We start from the raw sequence: 23,054 nt of genomic DNA on the forward strand, positions 1-23,054 counted from the left end.
AGTGAGTGGCGAGGAGGAGCTCCACAGACCTGAAGTTATTTAGCCATTCATTGTTGCCATTGCGATCTGTAGATTGTTATTTTCTAGAGTTATCGTGTCAATTAATTCGTAATATTCCTGGATTACTCATTATATTAATAAATGCTGATTTAATCAACAAATACGATAGGCAGTTGAAAATGTTTTAATGGTACAACAGTGTCACAGGAGGTTGGTGGCGCCTTAATTGGTGAGAACTGGCTCGTGTTAATCACTGGAGCGGAATTAGTGGAATGACATCAAATACATCAAAAACATGGTTTCCAGGTGTTTGATGCTATTCCATGTGCTCCATTCCGGCCATTATTATGAGCAGTTTTCCCCTTAGCAGCCTCCTGTGATTACAGTGTACATATCTGCATGTGTTGGCAAAATCCCTACATATCCTATTGAACCAAGCGTGGAGAGGCTGCCTGTTGTCACAGTTCCAAGACCAGTCAGAAACGTCCAGTAAATGCCGCGTTCATGTGCCAGTCGGACCTACGAAATTTGCTAACAGCTAACTGGTTTCACGCGGCACGTGTATAACTACAACCAGTTAGCAAGTCTACAATGTCCGAGTTTCTTAGTTCCGAATAGCACATGAACGCGGCATACCCCTACGCCAATGACGCCGGTGGAGCTGATGCCGCATTCAAAACAACTGGAAACTCGGAAAATACGAGATCAAATCATGACGTCAGTGAAGAGGCCCGAGTTGGATGGCCGTTCAAATCAATTTTCCCAGTCGGACCTCGTTTTTTCGAGTTCCTAAATGGATTGAACGGAAGTCGGATATTTTCGAGTTCCCCGTTGTTTTGAACGCGGCAAATTATATCCTTCGCCACGGTGGTTTTATGGCAGACATGTCGAACCATGAGTATTCAACAAAACAATACATACTTTAAGTTTCTTTCCAGCGAATTTCTTAGTTAAATGATTGTATAACTAGCAAAGGAGTTTTGAAGTTGAGGGAGTAGTATTTATGAAGTTTGGCAATGAGGACTAGCCAACTAGTTTAGGTTTAGCCATAGAAAACCGGAGAAAATGAGCTCACGATACAGTTCTTATGCCCTGATATTAGGAGCTGGTGGCGAAAAGTTTGATTAAATAATTCAGAGACTGAAACAAATAAATCAGATGACTTATGTTTAAGGACAGCAGATCGATATACAATCCTGAAGTCAGCTGTAACCGTCGATAATAAAACAAAGTTTAAAACGATATTTGAGTGACCCTGAATACATCAAATGAATGGTGACTCCTCATCACTATCTATGGTCAAGGCCCTGCCAGTGATGTTGATGGGTAATGTAGTCCATTAGTCTTTGTCCTTCATCCATTGTCTCGCAAAAAAACTACAGTGTCGGTGCTTGAGTGGCACGCGCGATCGCGTGGGGCCCGAAATATTGTAGTTTTAAAGGGAAACCAAGGTTGTTGAGGTTCGTGGTGGGAGTAGCAGGATCTGGGGTATGTAAATAGGGATTTCCATTATATATATATTTTTACAGATACAATGTTGTGGACGTTTAACGAGCATGTGTAAACGTACTGTTCTTTTCAAAAGCTAACTAGCATAAAATAGCTTGGTGGGTCAAAACTAGCCAGCCAGGCAATATAGCCCCTCTTTTGTTCGATTGTCAGCCCGTAGCCAGCTAGCGGTCTAACTAGCTAATTGCTGTGTGGAAATTTGAAAAAAATGGCCACCTAACCGTTGTGCCATCTGAAACAATCTGGCTGTCTGAACACATTTTACATGTACGACCGCTCTAAAGTGTACCGGTGTCTTGTTAGCAGCACTGAATGTTGGCTAGCTAACAACTAGTTAGCCCTTAGTTAGCTTAGCTAGCGTGTGTTAGTCCATACACAATCAGTTTGAGGTGTCGTTAGCTAGGAGGAAAGACGCACTGGGATAAAATGCATGAGCTAGTTAGCTAGTTTACCTGTCACATTTGCAGGGTGTACTAAAATGTAAACAATTTTAGAATATAGCTTTAATTAGCTAGCTAACACAGCCGGTGTTCTGACAATCTGCTGATGGTGAGTTGATAATCCATTCCAGCCACAGTTCAACAATGCATCATACATACATCAATTGGAGGTACCCCAAACCTTTTTGCTTGCTGCAGGTGGACCTCAAATAAACTACCACTAGTTAGCTTGATAGAGAGAGACCCCCGCCCTAGCCTTACAAAGTCAGATGCTGCAGTGGAGGGGTTGGTCATTGTGAGACTTGAGAAGAGAGAGCCAGTTAAATGGGGAAAGCCTAGACAGGAAATAGGCCTAAACTGGCTTAGTATCATCAACCTCTCCCTGTATCTGTTCCCTGTGTAATTGTATAAGGAAACAATTGTCTCTCATTTGAGATGTGTTCACTGCACAGCCCCCAACATTGTAGGAAAACCTATTGCATACCTCTTCACCAGTTGTTATTTCTCAATGTGGTTATGGAAAACAAGAGCTTGTTTTATTTGGAGCATTACAGTGGGATTTCCTCTGAAACGGTCATTTTTAGTTCATTCTAGTCTGAGCAAAGGTCAGTGCTAAACTGCACATTGTGAAAAATTACCACTTTATGATGGCCTCTGCTTTTGGCCTCATTCAACACACTCATTTGACCAATTACCTGTTGTCAGATTGTTTGTCTTCTGTAGGTAGGCCAACCTTTGTGAAAAAGGCTTATTTTATTGTGTTTGTTCGTAGGCCTAGGCTATCTGATTTTAGAATTCCTGAGGTGTCTGATTTTATTTATTATAATGAAGAAATCTCAAAAAGTCAAGTCACCCTACTGAAAAATAAAACTAAATGTTAATCTTTGTCTCTTTCTTTCCTCCCTCTCTCTCTGCTCCCCTCCACCTCACATTTGGCCTTTTTGTTCAACTCTTTCTTCCTGCTCTGTGGTAAAGACAGCTGCTGGTTGCAGGCACTGAGCGGTGCAACAGAAGCAGTGTGCCGTCCCCCTGTCCTACTCTCATGCCCCCCTCCATGTATGTCCTCCCTGCCTGTTAGTGTCCCCATCTGGTCCCCTCATTGTCTCGCTACCTTCTCCAGCCTGAATCCCTCCTTTCCCTCATGCTTTGGACAAAGCCGGCACATTGCCAGCCCAATGACTGCCTGGATCGTCCTGCCTGTCAGCCTCTCTGCCTTCTCCATCACAGGGATATGGATAGTGTGAGTCCTGGCGGCCATGCATGTATCACAAAGTGATTGAAAGAGAAATATTCATAAGAAATTCATGATTGTGGGTTTGAATCATTGTTGATTTGTGTTTGTTTTCCCCCGCAGCTACGCCATGGCTGTGATGAACCATCACGTTTGTCCGGTGGAGAACTGGTGAGTGCTTCACTGAGAGTTTCATTAAAAGCAGTGGTAGTAAAGAAGGGTAGTAAAGAAGACCCAGTTTTGTCTTTGGATTTATAGCCTACATTGACTTGATATACTGCAGTATATCACCTGCTTGAAAAGAATAATAGCTAATTTAATTGTTTTTCTGTCTTATCTGCAGGTCCTACAATGTTACATGTACAGAGGAGATAGCCAGGCCAGGCTCCCCAAAGACATGCTGCACCATACAGGACATCCCCCTCATCAGGTGTTACATTCATTTATACTCTCTCTCTCTCTCTCTCTCTCATTCATTTATATTATCTCTCTCTCTTTGCGCCCTCTGTCTTTCAATTACATTTCAATTTATGTTTTTTTGTGGCATGGGGAACATATGTTTACATTGCCAAAGCAATACAAAAATTAACAGTAAACATTACACGCACAAAAGTTCCAAAAGAATAAAGACATTTCAAATGTCATATTATGTGAAAATAGTTCAAGTACAAAATGCAAAATAAATAAACATAAATATGGGTTGTATTTACAATGGTATTTACAACAATAAAATGACTGATGCATTCATCTACAAAGTCTTAGCCTTGTAACCAGACCAGAAGAGAAATAGTAACAACCTTGTAATAAACCAGTGACATGAAGGCCTTTTCCTAACATTTGAATCATGGGCATATATAGGCCTAGTCAATGTCATTCAATGAATTAAGTCTAGTGAGTGGATTTCTTATTCGTTTTCGGTGACATGTTGTTTCCTCCCCCATCTTGTGTCTTGTACAGTAAGTGTGGCTCCTTCCCCCCTGAGAGCTGCCTGTTCAGTCTGATCGGGAATGTTGGAGCCTTCATGGGTAAGTAAGGCCTCTTCTCCATTTCAAATGGCATCCATATGGCTCTGGTTAAAAGTAGTGCACTATGTAGGGAACAATAGGGTGCCATTTGTGATGCAGACCTCTTCTCTCATCACTCCACAGCCCACTCACTCACACTGACAATAAGCTGTGTCCTTTGTCTCACTCATCACTGATGTAGTGAAGAGCAAACTCCGTTTGCGCACCTTTTTTATTTTGTGAAAAGGGTTTACCCAGCCATTACTCTAAAGTGTTTTTTTTGCATTAGTGTTTAAAGCTGAAATCCTTAATGTTGGAACTGCTATGTCCACTTGCGATATTACAACAACAAAGAAGTTACTGCAAACAATAACAAAAAATGTCTCTCCTTCTGACGTTATTGCATGCACGATAGAGCAGCAGATTGTGAATTTTTTTACCATATTGGCCGATGCTCCTCACCTCCGCTTCGTCAACAAAACAGTAACAACGGCCGTTTGGCGGACAGTGGCGCTGTTTACCCTACTGTGGATTCCATCTTTAAAGGGATAGTTCACCCAAATTACAAAACGACACATTGGTTTCCTTGCCATATAAGCAGTTTATGGACAAGGTATGACAGCAATCTGTACTTTGATTTTGTTTCCCTGGAAACAGTGCCAGGGAAATTAAACCAAAGCATGGATTGGTGTCATACCTTGTCCAGACTGCTTACAAGGTAAGGAAACCAATATGTATTTTGTAGTTACTTGGCGCTCAGGGTTTACACACCTATTTTATAGACCTGTAAATATAGACTCTATCAGCTTTTTGCTGATTGGTTTCAAGAATATATCACCTCACAGAATCTTCTTTTCAGTACTGTAGTCAATTGTGTGCTTGGTTAATCTGAATAGTTTACAGAATTTCCTATTCAACTGATATTGTACACATTGTCTTAGCTATATACAGTGGCTTACGAAAGTATTTACTAGCGGTCGACCCATTAATCGGAATGGCCGATTTAATTAGGGCCGATTTCAAGTTTTCATAATAATCGGTAATCGTCATTTTTGGACACCGATTATGGCCGATTACATTGCACTCCACGAGGAGACTGCGTGGCAGGCTGACTACCTGTAAAATGAGTGCAGCAAGGAGCCAAGGTAAGGTGCTAGCTAGCATTAAACTTATCTTATAAAAAACAATCAATCTTAACATAATCACTAGTTGGATGATGATATTACTAGTTTATCTAGCTTGTCCTGCGTTGCATATAATCGTTGCGGTGCCTGTTAATTTATCATTGAATCACAGCCTACTTTGCCAAACGGGTTATTTAACAAGCGTATTCGCGAAAAAAGCACTGTCGTTGCACCAATGTGTACCTAACCATAAACATCAACGCCTTTCTTAAAATCAATACACAAGTATATCTTTTTAAACCTGCATATTTAGTTCATATTGCCTGCTAACATGAATTTCTTTTAACTAGGAAAATTGTGTCACTTCTCTTGCGTTCATTGCAAGCAGAGTCCAGGGTATATGCAACAGTTTGGGCCGCCCGGCTCGTTGCGAGCTATTTTGCCCGAATTTTACATAATTATGACATAACATTGACGTTTGTGCAATGTAACAGCAATATTTAGACTTATGGATGCCACCCGTTAGATAAAATAGGGAACGGTTCTGTATTTCACTGAAAGAATAAATGTTTTGTTTTCGAAATTATAGTTTCCGGATTTGACCATATTAATGACTTAAGGCTCATATTTCTGTGTGTTATTATATTATAATTAAGTCTATGATTTGATAGCGCAGTCTGACTGAGCGGTGGTAGGCAGCAGCAGGCTCGTAAGCATTCATTCAAACAGCACTTTCCTGCGTTTGCCAGCAGCTCTTCTGCTGTTAATGACTTCAAGCCTATCAACTCTCGAGATTAGGCTGGCAATACTAAAGTACCTATTAGAACATCCAATAGTCAAAGGTATATGAAATACAAATGGTATAGAGAGAAATAGTCCTATAATAACTACAACCTAAAACTTCTTACCTGGGAATATTGAAGACTCATGTTGAAAGGAACCACCAGCTTTCATATGTAATGAGCAAGGAACTTAAACGTTAGCTTTTTTACATGGCACATATTGCACTTTTACTTTCTTCTCCAACACTTTGTTTTTGCATTATTTAAACCAAATTGAACATGTTTCATTATTTATTTGAGACTAAATTGATTTTATTGATGTTTTATATTAAGTTAAAATAAGTGTTCATTCAGTATTGTTGTAATTGTCATTATTACAAATATATAAAAAATCGTCCGATTAATCGGTATCGGCGTTGAAAAATCATAATCGTCCGACCTCTAGTATTTACCCCCCCCGGCATTTTTCCTATTTTGTTGCCTTAAAACCTGGAATTAAAATATTTTTTTTGGGGGGTGCAATCATTTGATTTACACAACATGCCTACCACTTTGAAGATGAAAAATATTTTTTTTGTGTGAAACAAACAAGAAATAAAACAAAAAACTGAACTTGAGCGTGTATAACTATTCACCCCCCCCCCCCCCCCCCCCCAAAGTTAATACTTTGTAGAGCCACCTTTTGCAGCAATTACAGTTGCAAGTCTCTTGGGGTATGTCTCTATAAAGCTTGGCACATCTAGCCACTGGGATTTTTGCCCATTCTCTAAGGCAAAACTCCTCCAGCTCCTTCAAGTTGGATGATCTTTTTAATCATACCACCAATTCTCAATTGGATTGAGGTCTGGGCTTTGACAAGGCCATTCCAAGATATTTAAATATTTCCCCTTAAACCACTTGAGTGTTGCTTTAGCATTATGCTTAGGGTCATTGTTCTGCTGGAAGGTGAACCTCCTGTCTCAAATCTCTTGAAGACTGAAACAGGTTTCCCTCAAGAATTTCCCTGTATTTAGCGCCATCCATCATTCCTTCAATTCTGACTAGTATCCCAGTCCCTGCCGATGAAAAACATACCCACAGCATGATGCTGCTACCACCCTGCTTCACTGTGGGGATGATGTTTTTAGGGTGATGAGAGGTGTTGGGTTTGTGTCAGACATAGCGTTTTCCTTGATGGCCTAAAAGCTCCATTTTAGTCACATCTGACCAGAGTACCTTCTTCCATATGTTTGGGGAGTCTCCCACATGCCTTTTGGCGAACACCAAACGTGTTTGCTTATTTTGATCTTTAAGCAATGGCTTTTTTCTGGACACTCTTCTGTAAAGCCCAGCTCTGTGGAGTTTATGGCTTAAAGTGGTCCTATGGACAGATACTCCAATCTCCGCTGTGGAGCTTTGCAGCGCCTTCAGGGTTGTCTTTGGTCTCTTTGCTGCCTCTCTGATTAATGCCCTCCTTGCCTGGTCTGTGAGTTTTGGTGGGTGGCCCTCTCTTGGCAGGTTTGTTGTGGTGCCATATTCTTTCAATTTTTTAATAATGGATTTGATGGTGCTCCGTGAGATGTTCAAAGTTTCTGATATTTTTTTATAACCCAACCCTGATCTGTACTTCTCCACAACTTTGTCCCTGACCTGTTTGGAGAGCTCCTTGGTCTTCATGGTGCCGCTTGCTTGGTGGTGCCCCTTGCTTAGTGGTGTTGCAGACTCTGGGGCCTTTCAGAACAGATGTGTATATATTCTGAGATCATGTGACAGATCATGTGACACTTAGATTGCACACAGGTGCACTTTATTTAACTAATTATGTAACTTCTGAAGGTAATTGGTTGCACCGGATCTTATTTAGGGGCTTCATAGCAAAGGGGGTGAATACATACACGTACCACTTTTCCGTTATTTATTTGTTGAATTTTTTAAACAAGTAGTTTTTTCCCATTTCACTTCACCAATTTTGTGTATGTCCATTACATGAAATCCAAATAAAAATCAATTTAAATTACAGGTTGTAATGCAACAATATATGAAAAATGCCAAGGGGGATGAATAATTTTGCAAGGCACACATAAATACTAGTGTGTATGTTAGCCATTAGTTAGCAGCACGTGCAGAAGGGCTTCAAATAGGCTCTGCGATCAATAATGGATGTGACCTTTCCTCCACTCCTCCCCCTCATCATCTATCACCTTCCTCCATTACTTCCATTTCTGTCTTATATATCACCCTCACTCGGACCCCTTTCCCCTGTGCTCCTCTTCACCCATCTCTCTGCCCTCCCCCCTCTCTCACCATCCCTTCTTCCTCTACTCCTTCCTGCTCCTATCTCTCTTTCGCTCTCTGTCTCTCCAGTGGTGATGGTGTGCCTTCTGCGCTATGCCCAGGTGATTGAGCACAGCCACCGTTGCTGGATTAACACCAGCGCTCTGGTGTCTGGCTGCACCAACGCTCTAGGACTGGTCATGGTGGGCAACTTCCAGGTGATTCTTCTCACTTCATTACTCTATGTAAAGGCTGATTCCATGGGTGTGTCCAAAATGGTCCCATATCTGTCACTCTTGGCTAGAGCGACAATTACTAAGTGATGGTAGATTATATATTCTATATTTTCCTCATTTGTTATCTCCACTTGGTGATTCCCTGTGTTTTCTAACATGTCTCCATAAGTTAAAAACAAGGGGTATGGGTGGATGTGGGTGGCCATGTGCATAGGATTGGGAGGGTTCAGGGGGACGTCAATGGGATTTGGGTATTCGGAGTGGGTTCACTTGTGCATTAAATGTATGTTTTCAATCACAGTAAAAAATGCATGAATAGATAAATAAGATGTTTCCCTCCTTGGGCAGGTTGACCATGCCAAGTCTCTCCACTACGTTGGCGCGGGCGTGACGTTCCCCGCCGGTCTGCTCTTTGTGTGCCTGCAGTGTGTGCTCACCTACCGGGTGGCCGTCACCGCACTTGACTACTGGATGGCACACGTACGTGTGGCGCTGGCTGCAGGAGCCCTCGTCTCACTGGTCCTCAGTATCCTTCCTGAATCACTGGGATTGGTTAAGGGAAGGGTTGAGCGGCTGGGATTGGATGAGGGAAAGGGGTGGGGGCTGGGCATTAGACTGGTCGTGTTATTGGTCCTGATGGGCTCCACCAGTTAGTAAAAGGTGACTGATAATTTATCCTTAGCGTTATTTAATTTCAATCAGGCACAGTTAAAGATGGAATCCGCAGTAGGGGGAAACGGCGCCACTGGCCGCCCCACCACAGTTCAAATAGTTTTTGTTGCCGAGCTGAGGAGCGTAAAATTGCAGTATATATTGTGCTCTTCCATCACGCAACGATGTCTGAGGGGAATAAACAGTGTTTGTTGTTTGCAGTAACTTCTTTGTTGTTGTATCACAAACGGACAACATTAACATTAAGGATACCAGCGTTAATGTGGGATGTAGTATTGTCATTTCTCTTCTGTAATGAAACCTTGCAATGGCTAGTCTGTGATACCACCAAACAACTAGTAGGCCCCATGTGCTCCATATATATTTGGTAAGTCTAATTCCTTTGAGTGGTCTGTGATAAATAGGCAGATTTATAGTGGCTGTAGGAAAGGAGGGGCTGGGGGTCTGTAAAGGCCAGGGAGGCTGTTGGGGGACGGTTGTTTGGATAGGTAGCTAGGGTTCTGTGGTTGGCTAGCTAATACATATGTGTCTGTACAGGGAGGCTGTTGGGGGAGGGTTGTGAGTGTGACCAGTTGTTGGGCTAGATGGGTAGCTACGGTCATGGCTAGATTCTCCTAACCTGCAAGAGATGGCGCCGAAGAACATGGCTGACGTTTTACATTCTCTCAACCAATTGTGCAATCTTTTTTTTTTTTTTTGCGTTTTGTGTAACTTTTTTTTTAACTTATTGTGTACACAATGTTGCTGCTACCATCTCTTATGAATAAAAATAACTTCTGGACATCAGAAAAGCGATTACTCACGCGGACTGGAAGAAATGTTTTCCTTTAACGAGTCCGACGAGAAGATCCACACCTTTTGCATGAAGAAAAGACGCTGGAAAAGGGGACACAGAATGGGGATCCTTCTGAGAATCCGTAGGCAAGCGAGTAAACTCCCAATGCCTTCCATTCTTCTTGCTAACGTGCAATTGTTAGAAAATAAAATTGATGACCTACTATTAAGATTATCCTACCAACGGGACATTAAAAACTGTAACATCATATGTTTCACCGAGACGTGGCTGAACAAAGAAACGGACAATATAGAGCTGGCGGGATTTTCCATGCACCGGCAGAACAGAAACGCTACCTCTGGTAAGACGAGGGGTGGGGGGCTGTGTCTTTTTGTCAATAACAGCTGGTGCGCGATGTCTAATGTTAAAGAAGTCTCGAGGTATTGCTCGCCTGAGGTAGAGTACCTTATGATAAGCTGTCGACCACACAATGTACCAAGAGAGTTCTCTGTATTATTTGTAGCCGTCTATTTACCACCAAAAAGCGAAGCTGGCACTAAGACCGCTCTCAACCAACTCTATAAGGCCAAAAGCAAAGAAGAAAATGCTCACCCAGAAGCGGCGCTCCTAGTGGCCGGGGACTTTAAATGCAGGCAAACTTAAATCAGTTTTACAAACATTTTACCAGCATGCCAACTTTACTCCACACACAGAGATGCATAAAAAGCTCTCCCCCGCCCTCCATTTGGCAAATCTGACCACAATTCTATCCTCCTGATTCCTGCTTACAAGCAAAAACTAAAGCAGGAAGTACCAGTGTCTAGCTCAATACGGACGTGGTCAGATGACACGGATGCTACACTACAGGACTGTTTTGGTAGCACAGACTGGAATATGTTCCGGGATTCATCCAATGTCATTGAGGAATACACCACCTCAGTCATCGGCTTCATCAATAAGTGCATCGATGACGTCGTCCCCACAGTGACTCAGAAGCCATGGATTACAGGCAACATCCGCATCGAGCTAAAGGCTAAATCTGCCGCTTTCAAGGAGCGGGAGACTAATCCGGACGCTTATAAGAAATCCCGCTATGCCCTCAGACGAACCATCAAACAAGCAAAGCGTCAATACAGGATTAATATTGAATCCTACTACACCGGCTCTGATGCTCGTCGGATGTGGCAGGGCTTGAAAACTATTACGGACTACAAAGGGAAACTCAGACGCGAGCTGCACAGTGATGCAAGCCTACCAGACGAGCTAAATGTCTTTCATGCTCGCTTCGAGGCAAGCAACACTAAAGCATGCACGAGAGCACCAGCTGTTCTGGATGACTGTGTGAACTGCGTGAACAAAACCTTTAACTTCTTAGTGATCCCTTTGCGAGCCAATCCAGTTAACGGGATTGATTTGACAACACCCAGTGAAATAGCAGCGCGCCAAATTCAAAAACAGAAATACTCATAATAATAATTCATACAAGTGTTATACATCGGTTTAAAAATGAACTTCTTGTTAATCCAGCCACAGTGTCAGATTTCAAAAAGGCTTTACGGCGAAAGCAAACCATGCTATTATCTGAGGACAGCGCCCCATCAAACAAACACATGAAAATCATAATTCAACCCACCAGGCACGACACAAAAGTCAGAAATAACGATATAATTCATGCCTTACCTTTGAAGATCTTCTTCTGTTAGCACTCCAATATGTCCATTGAACATCACAAATGGTCCTTTTGTTCGATTAATTCTGTCGTTATATCCCCAAAATGTCAATTTATTTGGCGCGTTTGATTCTGAAAATACACCGGTTCCAACTCGCGGAACATGACCACAAAGTATCTAATAAGTTACCTGTAAACTTGATCCAAACATTTCAAACAACTTTCCTAATCCAACTTTAGGTATTTTTAAACGTAAATAATCGATAAAATTTAAGACGGAATAAACTGTTCAATACCGGACAAAAACAAAGTGGAGCGAGCTTTCAGGTCGTGCGCCCCAACCACAACAGTACACTAGACTCGACCCTCGTTCTGAACAGCTCTACTTATTCATTTCTCAAAGGAAAAACATCAACCAAGAAGTTAAACAGGTCAACATTCACAAAGCCGCTGGGCCAGACGGATTACCAGGACGTGTACTCAAAGCATGCGCGGACCAACTGTCAAGTGTCTTCATTGACATCTTCAACCTCTCCCTGACTGAGTCTGTAATACCTACATGTTTCAAGCAGACCACCATAGTCCCTGTGCCCAAGGAAGCGAAGGTAACCTGCCTAAATGATTACCGCCCCGTGGCTCATATCAACAGCATCCTCCCGAACACCCTAGACCCACTCCAATTCGCATACCGCCCCAACAGATCCACAGATGACGCAATCTCAATCGCACTCCACAATGCCCTTTCTCACCTGGACAAAAGGAACACCTATGTGAGAATGCTGTTCATCGACTCCAGCTCAGTGTTCAACACCATAGTGCCCACGAAGCTCATCACTAAGCTAAGGACTCTGGGACTAAACACCTCCCTCTGTAACTGGATCCTGGACTTCCTGACGGGCCGCCCCCCAGGTGGTAAGAGTAGGCAACAATACATCTGCCACGCTGATCCTTAACTTCTCTGGGATAGGTGGCCAAAATCTAGAAAAAATGTAGCACGCCAAATTCAAATATATTACTATAAAAATCAATCTTTCATGAAAACGCACATGAAAGTCACCAAATTAAAGCTAATGTTGTGAATCCAGCCAACATTTCTGATTTCAAAAAGGATTTACGGGGAAAGCACACCAAACAATTATGTTAGCTCAGTTCATAGCCACAGAAAAACACAGCCATTTTCCCAGCAAAAGATAATAGTCACAAAAAGCAGAAAAAGAGATAAAATTAATCACTAACCTTTAATGATCTTCATCAGATGACACTCATAGGACATCATGTTACACAATACATTTATGTTTTGTTCGATAATGTGCATATTTTTATCCACAAATCTCGGTTTACATTGGCGCCATGTTCAGAAATGCCTCTAAAATATCCGGAGTAATTGAGAGCCACGTCAAATAACAGAAATACTCATTATAAACTTTGATGAAAGATACATGTTTTACACAGAATTAAAGATACACTTGTTCTTAATGCAACCGCTGTGTCAGATTTAAAAAAAACTTTACGTAAAAAGCACACCATGCAATAATCTGAGACAGCGCTCAGATTTAACAACATTTCTCCGCCATGTTGGAGTCAACAGAAATACGAAATTACATCATAAATATTCCCTTACCTTTGATTATGTTCATCAGAATGCACTGCCAGGAATCCTAGTTCCACAATAAATCGTTGTTTTGTTCGATAATGTCCATTACTTATGTCCAATTAGCTACTTTTGCTAGCATGTGTAGTACACGTGTCCAAACGCTCGCGCAGATGCAGGCAAACGTTGGACGAAAACTTCAAAAAGTTATATTACAAGTCGAATAAACTGGTCAAACTTAGTAGAGAATCAATCTTCAGGATGTTGTTATCATATATATCCAATAACGTTCCAACCGGAGCATTCCTTCATGTCTGTATAAGTTATGGAACGAAAGGCAATATCATGAGGAAAGCGCGTGAGCAAGAACTGGCAATCTGCCAGACCAATGACTGAAACACCTCCCATCAGGCCCCACATCACACTAGAGGCTTCATTCAGCGTTCTACAGACTGTTGACATCTAGTGGAAGGCGTAGGAAGTGCAAACAGATCCATATATTACAGGGAATTGAATAGGCGATGACTTTAACATCGACCAGTCTCAGAATTCTCACTTCCTGTTTGGATTTTTTCTCAGGTTTTTGCCTGCCATATGAGTTCTGTTATACTCACAGGCATCATTCAAACAGTTTTAGAAACTTCAGAGTGTTTTCTATCCAATAGTAATAATAATAATATGCATATATTAGCATCTGGGACAGAGTAAGAGGCAGTTAACTATGGGCATGCAATTCATCCAAAAGTGAAAATGCTGCCCCCTATATCAAAGAAGTTAACACTGGGGCCCCTCAGGGGTGTGTACTTAGTCCCCTCCTGTATTCCCTGTTCACCCACGACTGCGTGGCCAAACACGACACATTCATTAAGTTTGCTGACGACACAACAGTGGTAGGCCGGATCACCGACAACGATGAGACGGCCTATAGAGAGGAGGTCAGAGAACTGGCAGTGTAGTGCCAGGACATCAACCTCTCCCTCAAGTGAGCAAGACAAAGGAGCTGTTCGTGGACTACAGGAAAAGGCGGGCCGAATAGGCCCCAATTAACATCGACAGGGCTGTAGTGGAGCGGGTCAAGAGTTTCAAGTTCCTTGGTGTCTACATCACCAACGAACTATCATGGTCCAAACATACCAAGACAGTCGTGAAGAGGGCACGACAAAACCTTTTCCCCCTCAGAAGACTGAAAAGATTTGGCATGGGTCCCCAGATCTCAAAAGGTTCTACAGCTGCACCATCGAGAGCATCCTGACCGGTTGCATCACTGCCTGGTATGGCAACTGCTCGGCATCTGACCGTAAGGTGCTACAGAGGGTAGTGCGAACGGCCTAGTTCATCACTGGGGCCAAGCTTCTTGCCATCCAGGACCTATATAATAGGCGGTGTCAGAGGAAAGCCCATAAAATTGTCAGAGACTCCAGTCACCCAAGTTATAGACTGTTTTCTCTGCTACTGCACGGCAAGCGGTACCGGAGCGCCAAGTCTAGGACCAAAAGGCTCCTCAACAGCTTCTACCCCAAAGCCATTAGACTGCTGAACAATTCATAAAAATCGCCACCAGACAATTTACATTGTACACTGCTGCTACTCGCTGTTTGTTTGTTACCTATGCATAGTCACTTCGCCCCCACCTACAGTTGAAGACGGAAGTTTACATACACCTTAGCCAAATACACTTAAACTTAGTATTTCACAATTCCTGACATTTAATCCTTGTAATAATTCCCTGTCTTAGGTCAGTTAGGATCACCACTTTATTTTAAGAATGTGAAATGTCAGAATAATAGTAGAGAGAATGAATTATTTCAGCTTTTATTTATTTCATCACATTCCCAGTGGGTCAGAAGTTTACATACACTCAGTTAGTATTTGGTAGCATTGCCTTTAAATTGTTTAACTTGAGTCAAATTTTTTGGGTAGCTCTCCACAAGCTTCCCACAATAAGTTGGGTGAATTTTGGCCCATTCCTCCTGACAGAGCTGGTGTAACTGAGGTTTGTAGGCCTCCTTGCTCGCACACGCTTTTTCAGTTCTGCCCACAACTTTTCTATAGGATTGAGGTCAGGGCTTTGTGATGGCCACTCCAATACCTTGACTTTGTTGTTCTTAAGCCATTTTGCCACAACTTTGGGAGTATGCTTGAGGTCACTGTCCATTTGGAAGACCCATTTGCAACCAAGCTTTAACTTCCTGACTGATGTCTTGAGATGTTGCTTCAATATATACCACATCATTTTCTTTCCTCATGATGCCATCTATTTTGTGAAGTGCACCAGTCCCTCCTGCAGCAAAGCACCCCCACAACATGATGCTGCCACCCCCGTGCTTCACGGTTGGGATGGTGTTCTTTGGCTTGCAAGCCTCCTCCTTTTTCCTCCAAACATACAATGGTCATTATGGCCAAACAGTTCTATTTTTGTTTCATCATACCAGAGGACATTTCTCCAAAAAGTACAATCTTTGTCCCCATGTGCAGTTGCAAACCGTAATCTGGCTTTTTATGGCGGTTTTGGAGTAGTGGCTTCTGCCTCGCTGAGCGGCCTTTCAGGTTATGTCGATATAGGACTCGTTTTACTGTGGCTATAGATACTTTTGTACCGGTTGCCTCCAGCATCTTCACATGGTCCTTTTCTGTTGTTCTGGGATTGATTTGCACTTTTCGCACCAAAGTACGTTCATCTCTAGGAGACAGAACTCGTCTCCTTCCTGAGCGGTATGACGGCTGCGTGGTCCCATGGTGTTTATACTTGCGTACTATTGTTTGTACAGATGAACGTAGATGAACGTGAGGTCTTGGCTGATTTCTTTAGATTTTCCCATGATGTCAAGCAAAGAGGCACTGAGTTTGAAGGTAGGCCTTGAAATACATCCACAGGTACACTTCCAATTGACTCAAATTATGTCAATTAGCCTATCAGAAGCTTCTAAATCCATGACATCGTTTTCTGGAATTTTCCATGCTGTTTAAAGGCACAGTCAACATAGTGTATATAAACTTCTGACCCACTGGAATTGTGATACAGTGAAATAATCTGTCTGTAAACAATTGCTGGAAAAATGACTTGTGTCATGCACAAATTAGATGTCCAAACCGACTTGCCAAAACTATAGTTTGTTAACAAGAAATTTGTTTAGTGGTTGAAAAACGAGTTTTAATGACTCCAACCTAAGTGTATGTAAACGTCCGACTTCAACTGTACATGTACAGACTACCTCAACTAGCCTGCACACTGACTCTGTACCGGTGCCCCCTTTGTATAGCCTCGTTATTCTTATTGTGTTACTTTTTATTCTAACTTTTTATTTTAGCCTACTTGGTAAATATTTTCTTCTTGAACTGCACTGTTGATTAAGGGCTTGTAAGTAAGCATTTCACGGTCAAGTCTACACTTGTTGTATTCAGCGCTTGTGGCAAATAATGTTTGATTTGATGTTAATTCTCCTAACCTTCTACAAAAAGTCAAATCTGATGTTAATTTGACAAAAGCTGTATCCCTTCTAGCCATTACCAGTAGCTACAAGCTAGGGTTCTTAAAACATGATGACTGTCCTCAGAATTGTGAGAAGTTCTCAGGGACAAGGCTGATCTTCCTCCTGCTGGAACTAAGTAGGGGTGAAGACTAAGAACAGATGTTTTCCTATCTATCTGCCTGGCAGGCTCAGCCATACTCTGAAGCTCTCATTAACATATTAATGGATGAAGAAGCATATTGATATATCCCTGCCTAAATATTTCCACAGCAACAGTACTGCACTCTGTGAACCGTGCACTCATTAATGACCATAGCATATGTTGCGTCCCAAATGGGATCCTATTCCCTTTAAAGTAGTGCACTATATAGGGAATCGAGTGCCATTTGGGACGTAACCATAGATTTCTTAATGTTGCCCTTCCTCCTCCATCGATGTGGTTGTTGCTTCTCCTTAACCGTTTTTCCCCAGGTGGTATTTTCTTCATCCACGAGAGCTTTGTCCTCCAGCATGCGGCGGCCATCTGCGAGTGGGTCTTCACCGTGGACATCCTGGTCTTTTATGGCACTTTCACCTATGAGTTTGGCACAGTCACCAACGACACCATGATGGTCGGCCTGCAGCAGACCCACCACCACTCGGGGGTCATGATGGGTGGCGCGGCCGGGGCCATGACGCTGGGCATGGGAGCCAAGGGCCTCAAGTCCCCTGGAGGAAGTAGCACATCCACCCATCTTAACTGCACCCCTGAGAGTATAGCCATGTTGTAGCTTTGTGGGGATCACAGGAGGTCACCACGCTGCGCAGAGGGGAATCACCACACAGGCAGCAGAAGTTAGGGCTCAGTGATAGTACTGGCCGCCAGGGGAAGGAGAAAAGACAAGACATTGAAAATCACAAGATATGATTGACACACCGGGTCGGTATTGCTGTATTGGCTTTTCGTGTTGTAATAAGCCGTCCATTTCTCCACTACGGTCTAATTTTCTTTGCTTCATCAGCAGGAAGGAAGACTTACAGGAAGGATAAATATGTGGGATGATGATGTTCTGAGTGTTTCCAAGATGACAGCTGGCACATGGGCCTCCCAGCACACTGACCCGATGATACCTTTTTTCTTTCTTAAAGATCAGTGTTTGACCGGTCACTGAGGCTTTTGCCAGTGTTCATCCTTGTCATGTCGGGATGGCAGACACAAACGGTTTCTTTTATATTATATTTTTTTTGTGGCACATTTTACAGACTTCCTCTACCTGGTGAATGAGAGAGTAGAGTACGTTGTTGGATTGATCAGACTTGGTTTGAGTTTTTCTTTTGTGTATACTCTGCCAATGTTAAAGCATCGTAGTAAAAACTATTGAATGTTTGAGAAGTGGAACTATTTATAGTATACTGTTATGTACATGACAGGTTGTATGCACACGCCTTTTTACTTATCAAATCAAGTATAAATGAACTGTAAAACGATTTGTGAACTCAGAAACATAATTTGATGAGATAATTTACACATTCTGTGCACAATATCTGCCCAATATCTCGAATAGCTGCCTCAAGGGCAAGTGATATAAACAACTTTATTTTAAAAATATTGTTTAAAATGATATCTCTGTATGTTTAGTTATTCCCTAGATAACATTTTATAGATGTATGAAATTCTATACATCTAGATGACATGATATGAGCATAGAATGCTCACACAAACCTGCTGGTCTGTTCTGCCCCTCTGTTACTGGGGCAACCTCTGCGTCTCAATCACTCTTGCTTGATTTGTTTTATATTTCCCATGTTGCCACTGAATTTCCCTCACCTGTTAGCCACTGGTAACATGGCTTATTGTGTTGTTTTTATGAGGTCACCTTATTGTTTTCCATCTTTGTTGGTGAAATAATGGCCATTTTATCTGCCAAAGTAAAGTACACTACAGAGTATGTGTTTGAAGCCTTGCTTTGGAGAGTTTTGAACACATTGCTCTTTGTTATATGTCATAGTACAACATGTAATTAAATATATGGTTATAAATATGTCAACCGATAGGCTACGATCCATTTTAAAAGGTGCAAATATGAGTAATTGAACAACAGCTGTCTTATCTGAAAAAAATACAGGGGTATCTACTATTTGGATTCCAGGCTGGTTCCTTGGAAGCCTTATTTGGAGACTGTGGGCAACACAATCTCTGTAAGAAACGTCTCGTCAAAGCCTGTCATTAATGTTCTGAGTGAGATACTGTGTTGAGAACAGTGCTCGTATTTATAAAGCATCTCAGAGTAGGAGTCCTCTTTAGTCCCCCCACGTCCATGTAACCTTGTTCATTATGATAAAAGTGATTCAGCACTCCTACTCTGAGATGCTTTATGAATACAGGCCCAGTTGTATCGACAGTAGGGACTAAAGAGGATGATGCCTATATAGACCTTGATCGTTTCTTGATAATGACGAGTGTCTGATGTGTGTCAACAGGTTGTGAGTATTGTTGAAATCCTTTCTGTCGTGCCTCTGATGTGGAAATGCATGAGGACATTTGTCGTTTAGAGTTGAGATGCTGCATGCATGTACTGTGTGGGCGACGGGGTGCAAAATTGTTAGACTGAAATAGATGTGTATGATGATATGACGACCATGACTTATGAATGACTTATTCAATTGTCTTTCTCATTGCCAAACATCTATAACTGAAATGGTACAGAATAAACCTCTCAACATTGTGACTGACAACCAACCAAATATACCCCAGGTGAGAGTCACCAGGAAACAAATGTATTTCTTTAACCAACCAGCGCCACCTTGAGGCCAATGATTGTCTCCACGTGGAGAAATCAAATGCAAGTCAGGAGTTTGTATGCTATGCTTTCTCTCTCTCTGTCTCTTTAGTAGGCCCCAGGGGCGGACTTTGCTATGTTGAAGGGGTTTCAATTAATTGAAACTGTCCCCAGCTGCCCATGGGAACCCCACTGACTGTTATTTAACAACTTTATATGGCCTATATATTCTGTGAAATAAATCTTTTCAATTGTGGGATAATAATCATATACGGTCATTTTCCATGGAAATATGTCAATTTAAGTCCGCCCCTGGTTGGCACTTTTAAGATTAGTGATCTATGATATTATCACTTCCACAGTATTCTCTATTGGGTCATTGTGTTCCTGGTAGAGTATATATTAAACTGTACAGTACAGCCACTGGATGGTTTTTCAGCCAACAAAACTATTTTAAACCGTGTTTTATAGTTTTCTTCATGTCAGCTACCTCTGTGATTGCGAGTGGACTTGATGTTATTCCAGAGAAGATGCATAGATTGTATTTCCTATTCCTATAGCTGGAAAAGATGAGAATCTACACTGGAATTTGATGGGTTGGCTCTGTTGCTATAAAACAGGCCACACAGAAAATACAAGAAAATGAAAGCACACTGGTGGTTTCTGATGCAAAAATTCTGTAGCTCCTGTGTATGTTCACTTTGTTCGATCTTTTGGCATTTTCCCCCTTATCCCGTACCAGCCAAAAAGTTTTTTCAAATATTTAATTTCAAATAACCTTATTTTCTGATGTATTTCACCACACTGTAATTTAGTATCAAGGTTAGACTTCAACAGGCAGCTTTGATGAAAATGTACCTACATGGGATTGGAACTATTCTGTGTAAACATTTGTGTTCTCTTACAGTGGACATGGCCAAAACATGACAAAATGGCATTTCTATACATGATTGTTTTTGTTTAAAAAAAATAAAAAATAGATTCCTGCACTCTTTCAAGACGTGAGAGAATAACAATTCCAGTAGCAGAAGACAGCCTGTATGTTAAATGATGTCTTGAAATCTAAATAACAGCAATGCACATCAAATGTCTTGAAAGATGTAATAGTCATTTTATAATTTTTGAAAACTATGTAAAACGGATGGTATGGGAGGGAAGTCGATTACCCCCTTCTGTAAATGTGTGATGTATCTATCATTTAGCTATTTTTCTTTTGTCAGAGATTTATATTCAAATATTAAATAAAATTGATGAATTATAAGCAAATTCTTTGCTCTTCGTATTGTTTATTCGTGGGCAGAAGATGGGTAAATCATGTTTTATTACACAAGCTGAAGGTTTGTTTCGACATGACTGATCTGGGATGAGTCTCAGCTGTATCCCCTCAGAGAAGGGAGTAGACTGGCTTGGCAGACATTAGCCTACCCGCTAAAATTATATTTCCTCAATATTGCATAAATCAACATTAGGCCTACCTTTGAGCCCAGAACATCAACTTCTCTCTTCCGCTCCTCTGCTCTAGCCTTTTGAAACCACACTAACTGCAATGTGAGATATTGCAAGATTACTATAATTAAACGTATCATGTGCTCTCTACAAGCCAGACCTTCGTTGTAGAGAGAGAAATATGGCAGAACAATTATCACTGCCTTGAAATAGTGCCTGTTCAGTACTGTCCAAATTTCACAGCAACTGTTTATTTTAAGGACTCACAGGACTCAGCAGTTGGGGGTTATTTTGTCATATGCCAACTGAGATACACATTGACATGAAGCACAAACCAGTTATGTCAGCCAGACCAACAACTGAATGCTATACATGCTTTATAACCACCCATTGGACTTAGTCTGTGTGTTAACAATGCTGGGTCATTCATTTAGTATTTGAGGAAATGCGATTGAGTTGACCTGAGAAAAACTACAGTTGTGAGATTGGTCCTTAATCTACAATGCCTTTAGAAATTATTAACACCCCTTTACTTTTTCCTAATTTTGTTGTGTTATAGCCTGAATTAAAAATGGTTTAAATTGAGATTTTATGTCACTGATCTACACACAATACCCCATAATGTCAAAGTGGAATTTTGTTTGTAGAATGTTTTTTTAATTAATACAAAATGTAAAGCTGAAATGTCTTGAGTGAATAAGTATTCGACCCCTTTGTTATGGCAAGCCTATATAAGTTCAGGAGTAAAATGTGCTAAACAAATCGCATAATATTTAGCATGGACTCGTGTTCAATAATAGTGGTTAACACACATTTTTTATGATTACCCCATCTCTGTACCTCACACATACAGATAATTGTAAGGTCCCTCAATCGAGTAGTGAATTTCAAGCACAGATTAAACCACAAAGACCAGAGAGGTTTTTCAATGCCTCGCAAAGAAGGGCCCCGATTGTTAGGTGTAAAAATATCCTTTTGAGCATGATGACGTTATTAATTAGTCTTTGGATGGTGTATCAATACACAGAGTCACTACAAAGATACAGGCGTTCTTCTTAACACAGTTGCCGGAGAGGAAGGAAAATGCTCAGGGATTTTACCATGAGTCCAATGGTGATTTTAAAACAGTTACAGAGTTTAATGGTTGTGATATGAGAAAACTGAGGATGGATCAACAACATTGTAGTTATGCCAGAATACTAACCTAAATGATATATTTTTTCATTTTACTAGGCAAGTCAGTTAAGAACAAATTCTTAATTTTACAATGATGACCTACCCCGGCCAAACCCTCCCCTAACCCGACGACACTGGGCCAATTGTGTGCCACTCGATGGGATAAAGTGAAAAGATGCCTGTACAGAATAAAAATATTCCAAAACATGTATCCTGATTGCTACAAGGCACTTAAATAATACTGCAAAAAATGTGGGATTTTTAAAAACTTTTTGTCCCAAATACAAAGCGTTATGTTTAGGGCAAATCCAACACATCACTGAGTGCCACTCTTCATATTTTCAAGTATCGTGGTGGCTGCATCATGTTATGGGTATGCTTGTCATTGGGAAGGACTAGGGAGTTTTTTTTTTAAATAAAAAGAAACAGAATACAGCTATAAGCACAGGCCAAATTCTAGAGGAAAACCTGTTTCAGTCTGCTTTCCAACAGACACTGGGAGATGAATTCACCTTTAAAGCAGGACAATAACCTATTAAACAAGGCCACATCTATACTGGAGTTGCTTAACAAGATGACATTCAATGTTCTTGAGTGGCATAGTTACAGTTTTGACATAATTTGGCTTGAAAATCTATGGCAAAACTTGAAAATGGCTGTCTAGCAATGATCAACAAATCAACTTGACAGATCTTGAAGAATTTCTAAAAGAATAATGGGAAAATATTGTACAATCCAAGCATGCAAGCTCTTTCTTTGAGACTTTGAGGCTCTTTGAGACTCTTTGAGACCCTAAAATACTTACAGCTGTAATCACAACCAAAGGTGCTTCTACAAAGAATTGACTCAAGGGTGATTACTTAAGTAAATTAGATATTTCTGTATTTCATTTTTAATACATTTGCTACATTTTCTGA

The 23,054-nt window shown here is 41.3% G+C and overlaps 1 protein-coding gene across 2 annotated transcripts; it reads left to right on the plus strand.

The window, feature by feature from the left end:
- The first annotated feature begins 1,420 nt into the window (after nt 1-1,420).
- On the plus strand, nt 1,421-20,775 carry LOC120039711 (transmembrane protein 150A-like). Of its 2 annotated transcripts, none has more exons than XM_038985139.1 (8): nt 1,421-1,488; nt 2,925-3,189; nt 3,304-3,351; nt 3,524-3,610; nt 4,138-4,205; nt 8,434-8,561; nt 8,928-9,105; nt 17,228-20,775. In XM_038985139.1, the coding sequence occupies exons 2-8, from the start codon at nt 3,008-3,010 to the stop codon at nt 17,524-17,526; spliced, it is 990 nt and encodes a 329-aa protein (XP_038841067.1). In that variant the 5' UTR covers nt 1,421-1,488; nt 2,925-3,007; the 3' UTR covers nt 17,527-20,775. The 2 variants fall into 2 exon arrangements, with proteins under 2 accessions (XP_038841067.1, XP_038841120.1); XM_038985192.1 differs by having other exon boundaries at nt 1,447-1,488; nt 2,929-3,189.
- Nucleotides 20,776-23,054: the final 2,279 nt, after the last annotated feature.

This window comes from Salvelinus namaycush, chromosome 1 (genome assembly GCF_016432855.1).
Source record: "Salvelinus namaycush isolate Seneca chromosome 1, SaNama_1.0, whole genome shotgun sequence".
NCBI lineage: Eukaryota > Metazoa > Chordata > Actinopteri > Salmoniformes > Salmonidae > Salvelinus > Salvelinus namaycush.